Raw genomic sequence first — 11,938 nt, 5'->3', positions numbered from 1 at the left:
GAAAAAAATTCTAAATTCTAATCAATATCACAAAATATGCCACTGAAGGCATATCACTACTACGTATACTACCTACAATACCACTAGACAATAAATAGAGCAAAACAAACAAAAAATTTGAAGAAAAAATTTGTGAATCGCAAAAACTCTAAAACCTAAAAAACGGACTCCATTAACTCGAAAAAAACTTTGAAACAAACTACAAAATCCTAGAACTAGCACAAAAATTTAATAACTTACACTGATTGCAACAACTATCAACAACAATTGAGCATAATCAATCAATTTAGTGAAAAGTTGAAATCGAAAAGAAAGGGACGAAGGGTCTTAAATGACCTAAAAATTAGGTGTCCCTTAAGATTTTATACCTTCTACATGTAATTTCATATGTGTCTATTATTTGTAAAAATTTTAATGACGTGCCCACATTTGTGCAACATGTTCAGATTAATAGACCCAAAAAGTGTTTAAAAAATTCGTTTTAAATGGGTTCAAGGGTCCAGATGACGAAAGTATAAGTAGAAGTATCCACTTTACAAAATAGGACAAGTAAAAGGGGCCACCGAGCTATTTCTCCATAAAATAAAACTGCAATTTTAGTTAAGTTTTCGATGAACACCGTAAACCATTTGTATCTTTAATAATATAAATATATATAAACTATTTCTTTTACAATTTGCAGTGCGACTTGTTGAAGTATCAAAAATTAATCTTTTTCTATTTAGTTTTACAATGTTGGGTGATTTAGAGGATATGATCACCATATGCGGTGGATTTGAATTTCACACCCTGTATAGTAAAATATCTAAAATGGTCCCAGCTTTGAAAAATTTATTATTTTTTTTAAACTCATGAAAATTCACAACCTCTGCCACAATTTCTATCATTCAAATGAGCACTTTGTGTTAACCTTGTATATACCCTTTCGTCATTGTATATGATTCCGAATTTTAAAATCTTATGTCTAAATTCTTCTTATTTTGAAAGTTATAAATTTCAGGATAGGCTAGTTTTGATCGATTTTGAAGCGAGAGGTGGCCTAGGAAAATTTGTAATTGACTTGGATAGGGGTAGTGTTATTTATCTTGATTTTTAGTTAGCTAAGGTGATAAGGAACCCATAGAAATTTACAGAATCGAATTAGAATAATTAGATCTCTCTAAATTGATCTTAGCAAAAAGGGTACTATTTGAAATGTCCAAGATTAAAAGTGTGTTGCAAAAATTGAAATTTTTGGACGAAGACAGACATTTTGTCCCATCGATGCCCCTATAGTGGTCGGCACACCGCTATAGTTACAAGCGCTATAGCGCAGAAATTCACACTATAACAATAGTCAAAGGCGGTCAACAACCACTATAGCAGCACCGCTATAGCGTTTAAGTACCTCTATAGCGGTGAAAATCGTAGATTTATTAAAATATTCCTCCAAAATAATTTATTTTCTAAAACTCGTTTTGGGGCAGAGAAAGGGCTATATATGGAGAAATACAACAAAGTTTCTTTGTTTGACTTCATTAAGGTAAGAAATTCATTTTCATTAACTCATATTTAATTATTAAGCCTTAGAATTATTTATTTACGAAGTTTGGGGAGGGTTTTAGGGAGAATTTTGATTAATTGTTGATCTATATGTCAATGGATTTGAATATTAATATTTAATTTACCCTTTCATTTCATTAATTCACTAATTTATCCATGAAATTTATAGTTTTAGATGAATTACGGTGAAAAATTCCTAAAACGGAAAGAGAATGATCATGAATTTGACCTTAGGAGTAGGATTTGAGTTATAAATCCAAACATGTTAGGTCATTTCCTTAATTATGTGTTTATATATATGTTCTAAACCATGAGCAAGTGAAAATTACATGGAAGGGAAAACTTCAGCATAGAGGAGTTGTGCAAGCTTGGTTCGAAGTAGGTGATGGCATTGTAGTTTAATTCAATTTTTCCTATATGTGCATGTTAACTATTTTGTAGTATTGCTTGTCAGTGTATGTTGTTTTGTATGATCTTTGCAAATTATTCGAGGTTGTTATATGATTGTGACTTACCTTGCTAAATAAGAAATGTTCGGTATTTAGAATATTCTCATGGGTTTTTGGTGCAACAAGGTTGGCAGACAACTGTGTCAGAGATATTAATACATAGATGGTAATTTTCCCCTATAGATCATGGCTAAAGGGTGGTTGTATATCTCTTACCGTATATGTACAAGGGTCAAGTGAATTTGACGGTTCCATGAGTGAACCGAGAAAATATATTTTTATACTTAATAAAGTATCCTGACTTGTTTTTTACTTTTCTTGACTTTACTAAACTTGACTTGGTGATAATATGTGGACTTGTTGGTTTGATTACTAATTGTTCATTATTGCTTGTTATGCTTAGTGTATATTTGTTAAGCATGGATTAACTTATTGTACTATAACTTAGTTATATGTTCATATTCTTATCTTGGGTTGGCCCAATAACTCTACCAGTACATTGTTGTTCTTGTGTGCTAATACTACACCTGCATTTACTTTTGTGAGTTCAACACATATTTTAGCGGCTCCTACGAGACCTCACATATGATTCCACACCTAATTTCAAATTTCAGGATGAGCCACATATCCGAGCTACCATGAGATCTTTCCTTTATGACATAGTTCTTATTTCTAGACTTATTCTTTTATTTAATTTTGGGGTTGTGCCCCCTTCTTGACAATCTTAAATAGTTTTGAGGATGACTTTCAGTTCCTAGAAATGGCTTTTGATTAAGTACAATGTTTCACCCTTTAGTAGTAATTATGTTGTTTAATTAGTTCTATTATCTCTTTTAAGTGTTGATTTTGAGATGATTTTTAGAGGTAGATAGTTCTCCTACCGGGTGAGTAGTGTGGGTGGGTTTGAATTATGATAAAATTGGTATCAGAGCCTAGGTTTGTCAGTCTGGTCATACAAAAATAGGTCAAATAGAGTCTCGTAGAATGGTACAAAGACGTCTCTACTTATCTTTGGGAGTCTATAGGAATTTAGAAGATCTACAATTCTTGTTTCTTTCGTGCTATAACTTGATTCCAATGTATTTGGTAATCCAAATTGGTATCTAATCTTCTTCATTCTTTTATTCGAAAATAATAAATACTATGTCCAATAAAACCAGACCAAAAATTTCATGCATCGACCACTCCAGCAACTGAGCCAGCCGAGAGGGGGAAGAGGACATGTGAGAGAAAGAGGTAGGGGAAGGAGGGGACAAGCCATACCCACCAAGGGTGGAGCTCAAGTGATGACTGGCCAAAATCTTGAGAGGTCAGCATCACCTTACCACCTCATCGACATTTGAAGAAGATAAAAGCAGTTGCAGAATAGGGTATGGGTCCCGAGGTAGTGGTCCAAGCTGGGGCTATAGGACTACCCCCTATATCCGTTGAGGATAATCTACAAGTGTTGGATTTTCTATCATTCTTGTTTGTTTCATATTATAACTTGATTCCAATGGTATCCGACGATACAAATTGGTATTTAATCTTCTTCATTCTTTTATCCACAAATGGAAATACTAGGTCCAATGAAACCCGTCCAGAAGCACATGCACTGACCACTCTATCTACTGAGCCAGATGAGAGGAAAAAAGGATGAGTAAGAGAAAGAGGTAGGGGAAGGAGAGGACAAGCCACACCCACCAAGGGTGGAGCTCAAGCGATGGATGGATAGAATCTTGAGAGGTCGGCATCCCCTTACCACATCATATGCATTTATAGGATATGAAATTAGTAGAGGAACAGTGTATGGAGCTCGAGGTAGAGGCTCAAGCAGAGGCTGGAAGACTACCTCCTAAGTTCGCTGAGGTTATTCTACAGGTGTTATCTTTTCTGAATGGGTTGGCTGGAACTGGAGCCACACCTACAATACCAACTTATTAGTTTCTATATTTTCATCCTACTACTGTCATGCCTCCTAAAATGGATAAAGTATCAGGGACTGATGCTTTTTCCTTATTCGGCGTTGGTTCAATGATGAAAAGTGCAAAACATGAACTACTGATAAAATTTCTGAAGATAAGACCTTCAACATTCCAGTATACTGAGTTTGAGAATGCCTTTGAGTTTATTATTGATTGCTATGAGAGATTACATAAGATGGGGATTGTGAAGCAACATGGAGTTGTGTTTGTGACTTTTCTGCTGGAGAAGTTACTAAGCAATGGTGGAGAGCGTATATTGAATATTGGTCACCAATTTTACCTTCATTGACGTGGGAGAATTTCCACATTTTATTATTAAATAATATATGCCACGGGCCCTTCGTGATTGAAAGAAGGATGAGTTTTTGGCATTGGAGTAAGGTGACATATCAGTTGCTGCTTATAAGGACAAGTTCCATGCATTTTCTCTCTATGCTACTCCACTGTTGACTTTTGAGAAAGAAAGGATTTACCACTATATTAAATGATTGAATTATGACCTTCAGGGGTTATCTGTGTATATGACTTCAGTAAGAAAAGGGTTCAATAAAATTTTTGACTTTGTGAAAAAGTTGGAGGGGGTTACCCAAGCGGGTCTGGCTAAGATGTTAGCCAAAAAATCTCAGAATGTTGGGAATTTCAGTGTGTATTTCTCTAAAGGCCATGGTCAGTAGGCCTATTAGACTCCCATCCCCAGATTTAGTCGACTTTGCCATCTTGTACAATAGTTCTAGCTAAGGTATTTTCTTAGGAATAAACGGTTAGAGGCCAAGGGTCACCTTACGCTTCTACTAATCGGCCTTCTCTCCAACGAGGATGATTATGGTGCTATTGGTCACTTCTCAAAGGAATGTCCCATGAGGCAGGTGAATGCCTAGACTCAGTGAAAGTCTCAGGCTATAGTCCAACAGGCAGAGGAAGAGAAAATGACGATAGGGGACGTCCACTAGAAGGACGAGGAAATAAAATAGGTGGTTGGGGTGGTTGAGAAAATGGTGGCACCGGAGAAGGACCACAATAAAAAAAAGAATTAACTCAGATTGATGATCGAGTTCACTATTATACATTTCTGAGATTAACTTATGCAGAGGCTGTAATGATCATAGGTACTATTTCTGTCTGTGATCGGATAGCTTCTGTTTTATTTGATCTGGGTCTACTTATACCTATGTATCTATCCAGTTTTTAGTGGGTCTGAATTTGGTTTGTGATGTACTTGATATGCTGTTTATGTGTCTACTTCAATGGGTGAGTCTGTGATAGTAACTCATATTTATCATTCTTGTCCTATATTATTTGTGGATTTTCCTACTTGGATAGACTTGGTTATTCTGGATATGTTGGACTTTGATGTAATTCTGGATATGTCCTGGTTATCTCCATATCATGCTGGTTTAAACTATAATACTAAAATAATGGCTATAACTAACCTGGGATAAATAAACTAGAGTGGGATAGAGTGTATAAGGCCAAACCAGTATGAATGAAGTAGATTCAATTTCTTCATTGACTTAGGAGGGGCATGTTTGAACATACACAGCGGAAGCAATAATTCTACAGGATCAATAACTTACATATAATCTAGATAACGTAATCAAAACGACAATTAGAAAACTTACCTCTTGAAGCTTTCACAAATATTGTTCAATGCCTTGGTCTTCAGTTCTGCAGTTGTCTACTACTGCCTAACTTAACCTTTGCTTATCAAACTTGTCTGGGCAAGTCTTTTTGGACTCAAAGAAAAGATAGAATTCACTTTATCTTTTGAACCCTAAACCCTATTTATTCTTGTTTTCTCATATATAAGGGAAAATCAAGAGGCAAACGTTTTTAGGCCTCTTTAGTTGTCCAAAATATTTTCGGCCTCTTTAGTTGTCCAAAACGTTTTAGGCCTCTTTAGTTGACCAAAACGTTTTCAACCATTTAAAGTCAAAAGATATTATTTTCCTTCAGAAGACCAGTAAATAATATTACTTCTTCTAATAAGTTCATTTTTCTTTTCTAAAATTAATTAGTTAATCAAGTATAGCATGGACCACAGATTTATTAAGAGAAGCTTCCAATTCTGATATTAATTCAGTGATGAAAGAATTATCATATCATAATAAATTATAAATTATTCCACTAAAAATCTGTAATTGCACTCCTCGATTTAATTTTGAAATCTACCATTACATCTTATTTAACTCCCTATGTTAGAATTACCGACACCAATCAATTACATTAAATACTTTGAAAAATTTAATTCATTAATTAATTTAATCCTTTATTTATAATGCTTAACTTATTTCACATGACGGATTCAAAATTCACCTGCAAGGTTTTCAGGTGAAAACTTATAAGCAACCATAAAGGGGTGTCTTCTATCTCAAGTTCGAGACATGGTTCTATAAACTAATTAATATGGCACTAAGTGATTCGTCATCATCCAACCTATCAAGAATATGTTGACTCACAAAAGTGTCTCACCTGTTAATAGATTAAAACAACAAAACAAACCACATAGATCATAATAATTATATCAAGATTAAGAGTATAAGTATATGTAATGATCTAGAGAAATCGTTTATTAATATTCAAAACATAAATGAATATCTCTAATTGGTCCATTCAATACATACGAAATGTACTAGAACAAGAAGTTGGAATATTACCACTCTCATAATTAAATCAAATTATATTTAATCTTGTGCTACAATCATCAAGATGTTTATCCTACCTCATCTTTGATTGTGGGCGTTAATTTATTACTTATAAGAACCGACAATTTTAATCTTCCGTGCATGAGTTAAAATACTCCATACACAAAATTGTCTACTATACAAGTAAAGGACACAAATGTTAATGCAATGATCTATTCAAATAAACATTTTATTAATATAATAAATAGTCTTTACATGGGATGAAAATATAATACTATAACACAAATTACATGGTTAATAGTATATCCTAATAATCTCCCACTTAGACTCCAAAGTACATGGTTAATAGTATATCCTAACAATCTCCCACTTAGACTCATAACCATAAATGCACAATTTTAACACCTATTTATTCCACATGCTTATAAAAAACCTTCTGGGTTAAGCCCTTTGTAAATGGGTCTGCCAAATTGTTCTTCGAATCAATCTTCAAAACTTTGACATCACCCCTTTGAGTTATATCCTGAATCAAGTGATATTTTCTCTCAATATGCTTACTTCTTTTATGGCTTTGTGGTTCTTTCGAGTTTGCAGCACCATTATTGTCACAATAAAGTGGTAGTGGTGTTTGAACCAAAGGAACAACTCCAAGCTCTTTCAGAAAGTTACCGAGCCAAACAACCTTTTTAGCCGCCTCAGAGGCAGCTACATATTCGACTTATATGGTGGAATCAACAACACATGATTGCTTGATACTCCTCCAAACAATGGCTTCATATTCTAAAGTAAACACATATCCTGAGGTAGATTTTCTAGAACCTTTATCCTACTAAAAATCTAAATCAGTATACCCAATAGGTACAAGCTCCCTGGAGTGAAAAACAAGCATGCAATCCCCAGTCCTTTTAAGGTACTTGATTATATGCTTAACCGCAGTCCAATGTTCTTGTTCGGAATTAGACTAAAATCTGATAACCATGCCAACAGCAAAGCAGATATCTGGTCTAGTGCACAACATAGCATACATGAGGCTCCCAATAGCAGAAACATAAGGGACCGCCTTCATTCTCTCTATCTCATCGGTCGTTTTAGGCGATTGGTCTTTTGATAGAGTCATTCCATGCTTAAAAGGAAGGAATCCCTTCTTGGAATTTCGCATGCTAAATCTTGCAAGAATAGTATCAATAAAAAGTGCTTGAGATAAGCCTAATATCCTTTGTTTACGATCTCGCATAAGCTTGATCCCAAGGATATGAGCCGTTTCTCCCAAGTCTTTCATATCAAAATGCGAGGTTAATGGAAATCAACATGCTCACATTATTTCCTATGAGCAAAATGTCATCTACGTACATAATTAAAAATGCTACTTTGTCTCCATCCCATTTTTTATAAACACATGCCTCATTTTCACATTGATTAAAACCAAAAGTTTTAATCGAATTATCAAAACAAGTATTCCATGCTTTAGATGCTTGTTTCAAACCATAAATGAATTTCTTAAGTTTACAAAACTTAGGTTCATTACCACTTTCCATGAAACCTTTTGGCTGTGCCATATAAATGCACTCATCAAGACTTTCATTTAGGAAAGGCGTCTTGACATCCATTTTTCAACTCTCATAGTCATAATAAGCAGCAATAGATAAGAGAATCCTAATGGATTTAAGCATAGCTACCGGCGAAAAAGTTTCCTCATAATCAATTCTTTCTTTTTGAGTAAACCCTTTCGCAACAAGCCTAGCCTTAAAACCTTGCACTTTTCCATCAACTCCTCTCTTTTTCTTATAGATCCATCTACATCCAATAGGTTTGACTCCCGTAGGTGGTTCTACAAGCTCCCATACTTGATTGGAATACATAGACTCCATTTCAGATTTCATAGTAGTAATCCACATTTTAGAATATTTATCATGTAGTGCTTCAGCGTAATTAAGAGGTTCCATATTAGGCCCCTCAGGGATTCTATCATAGGATTCTCCCAAGAGTGCAAACCGTAAAGATTTTCTAATAATTCTCCCACTATGATGACTAGTCTCTATAGGATTTGCTGTATTTGGAACTAAATTTTGAACACCCTCTATGTCTTCTTGTACTATGACAGGTTCCTCGATATTATCCTGAACGTTTTCCTCTACAATTGCAGGCTGCTCGAAGTTACTCCCACTACTTTGAGGTAGTGTAATGTCAAGTATTTGCGCTTTGCAACCTCTTGCCTATTGACATTTCTCCTGCTACGTGGATGCAATGGTATGTCAATAATAGTTTTTGAAATTTGTTCTTTTATTTCATTATTCGTTATTCTATTGCTCAATTCCTATAAGACAATTTTTCTTCTAGAAACGTGGTTCATTAAATAATCCTCTTCAAGAAATCTGGCATTTGTCGAAACAATTACCTTCTGTTCCTTAGGAAAATAAAATAAATCCCTTTTTGTTCCTTTTGGATATCCAATAAAAATGCACTCTTCTGTCCTAGATTCTAACTTATTAGTTTTTCCTTTTAGCACATGTGCTGGACAACCCCAAACCTAAATATGCCGTAGGCTAGGCTTGCGCCCACTACACAATTCAGATGGGTTTAAAGGTACTGATTTTGAAGGAACCAAGTTTAGAATATAATTTACAGTTTCTAATGCATAACCCTAAAAAGAAAAGGGCAAATCTAAATAACTTAACATTGATCTAACCATTTCCATAAGAGTTCTATTTCGGCGTTCTGACACACCATTTTGTTGTGGTATTGCCAGGGAAGAATATTGAGATGTAATTCCTGATTTAGATAAGTATTTAATGAATTCCGTAGAAAGGTATTCACCACCACGATCAGATCTTAATGTATGGATATGTTTGTTAAGTTGCTTTTTCGTTTCCATCTTAAATTCTTTGAATCTTTCAAAGCATTCAGATTTATGGTGCAACAAATAAATGTATCCATATTTTGACTAATCATCTGTGAAAGTCACAAAATACCCAAAACCACCTCTTGCTTGTATATTCATTGGACCACACAAATCAGTATGAATTAATTCTAACTTATTACCGGCTCTATTTTCTTTGAAAGGAATATGTCTCTTGGTCATTTTACCTTCTAAACAGGATTCACAAGTTGGAAGTGCCTCTACTTTCAATGAACTCAAAGGTCCATCAGAAACCAACAGTGAGATCTTATTTAAGTTAATATGACTTAGACATAAGTGCCATAAGTATGTTTCACTCAATTCTGAAATACGTTTTCTTTTATGTGATTGATCAACACTATTAAGTTTCATTTTTTGTAGCATATCATGGAAAACATCAAATATAGACAAATCATGTATTCTAAGAGCAGAAATAATAAAATACTTATCAAACTTAATAATTACATAATTATTAGCAAAATAAACATTGTAACCAACATCCATTATACTTGAAACTGAAAGCAAATTTCTTCTTATAGAAGGTACATGAAGAACATTATCCAGTCTTAAAACTCTAGAACTACTAAACGAAATAGAAATATTTCCTATAGCTAAGGCTGGTGCTGGTTCCCCATTTGCTTGAAACACGTTCAGTTTATTTTCACTTAGGCTTCGTATTTCTTGAAACCCCTACAAGGATGTGCAAATATGATTAGTGGCTCCCGAATCTATAACCCAAAATTGGGTAGAAACAGCTGCTAAAAATATTTCAACGACATATGAAAAAGATGTACCTTGTTTCTGCATCTTAGCTGTGTAGCCAGGACACTGTTTCTTATAATGACCATGTTGCTTGCAATGATAGCATTTTACCTTAGGCTTAGCCACACTACTATTAGCACCTAAAACCTTATGAGGCTTCTTCTTTTTTTTGTTTTTGCCTTTTAGCTTAGAATTCAAAGACGAAGGTTTATCAACCATCAACATCGCAGGATGAGCTTATTGCTTAATGATAGATTCTGCCGCTTGCAGCTCATTCAACAGTTTTGTAAGAGATAAATCCATCTTATTCATGTTATAATTCAAGCAAAACTGCGGAAAACTGTCTGGCAGAGTCTGTAGGACTATCTCAACCTGAGACTCCTTATCAATAACCGCACCAAGAATTTCTAGATCGTTCAATAGACTCAGCATTTTAAGAACATATTCCATTACCGAAGTTCCTTCAACCATTTTTGTGGTAAAAAAAGCTTTCATGGACGTATTCTTTGCAACACAATTTTGCTCTCTGAATATCTCTTTGACGGATTCAAGCATATCATAGATAGTAATCATGGACTGATGTTGATGCTGCAACATATTTGCCATAGAGGCAAGAATGTAACATCTTGCCCTCTCATCAGCCTTGACCCACTTATTGTAGGCTTTAATCTCATAATTAGTGGGTTCATATGACTTATCAGGACATTTCTCAACCAACATAAATTTAAAACACACAGCAGTGAGAACAATATCCAAATTACATTTCTAGTCCACATAGTTAGGGCCTTCTAATTTATTTTGATTCAAGATAGAAGTTAAGGGATTGAATGAAGACATGGTTAATCTGTTATATAATCAAATTAAAATAGATCATTATACATGCTGTAGAATAATAAAATTCTTAAAAAACACATCACACATATAACCATACACAAAAATAGTTATAATTGTTAGGGAAACTTAACCATTTAAGCAAATATACATGTAATGTCAGATATTTTATCTCTTAAATGAAATAGAACCAACTCAGTTGGAGAGTCAACTGTTGATTTAAGTTAGATAAATATCACATTTCATAAGTCTCTGTACCATTGAACCAACATGTAACTTAGTTGGAAAGTTAACACAACTCATAAAAAACAAGATACTATAAAACAATATTACAATATACAAGTTTATCCAATAGGGAAGATGACCGATGTCAACATGTAAACTCACATTATGTACTGTTATTAACCACTGAAAATCAAAAGGAATGATCCCTATCATCACTGGTTTGCAAAAAATAATTTTTTCAGAATTTTTAATTTTTTCGAAAACATAAAAATGCCCAAAAACTCATCAAAACAACCCCGAATGGCCAAAAAATGGTCTGGATCACATTTTAGTGCGAGTATTATTCAGTGGGTCATTTTTAATAAATGTACTAAATTTCAGGTCATTCGGAGTTCCTCAAAAAACTAAAAAACTCCAAATCCGACCAAATCGATAATTATTGGCCGAGCTGTTGCAAGGAAAAACAAAGCTTCCTGCACTGCTTGGCCTTACTGCTACTGTTCATATAGTGAGTAATGACTATAGTTGGTCGTAGTGAAGACTCATCATCGTTTTGCACTTAATCTACCAAACTAATTTTCACATAACTATGCAAAATTCGGTTTATGCTTTCTTGACAATAAAATT

General features: G+C 34.2%; 1 protein-coding gene across 1 annotated transcript; it reads right to left on the bottom strand.

Moving 5' to 3' along the window:
- Positions 1 to 10,492: 10,492 nt before the first annotated feature.
- Positions 10,493 to 10,975, bottom strand: LOC107846561. The gene has a single exon (XM_016690917.2). It carries the CDS (start codon positions 10,973 to 10,975, stop codon positions 10,493 to 10,495), a length of 483 nt encoding a protein of 160 aa, XP_016546403.2.
- Between the last annotated feature and the right edge of the window lie 963 nt (positions 10,976 to 11,938).

Source organism: Capsicum annuum, chromosome 11, assembly GCF_002878395.1.
Source record: "Capsicum annuum cultivar UCD-10X-F1 chromosome 11, UCD10Xv1.1, whole genome shotgun sequence".
In the NCBI taxonomy this organism is placed as follows: Eukaryota; Viridiplantae; Streptophyta; class Magnoliopsida; order Solanales; family Solanaceae; genus Capsicum; species Capsicum annuum.
The sequence above is the reverse complement of the archived record's forward strand: the minus strand, read 5'-3'. Positions and strand labels throughout refer to the sequence as shown.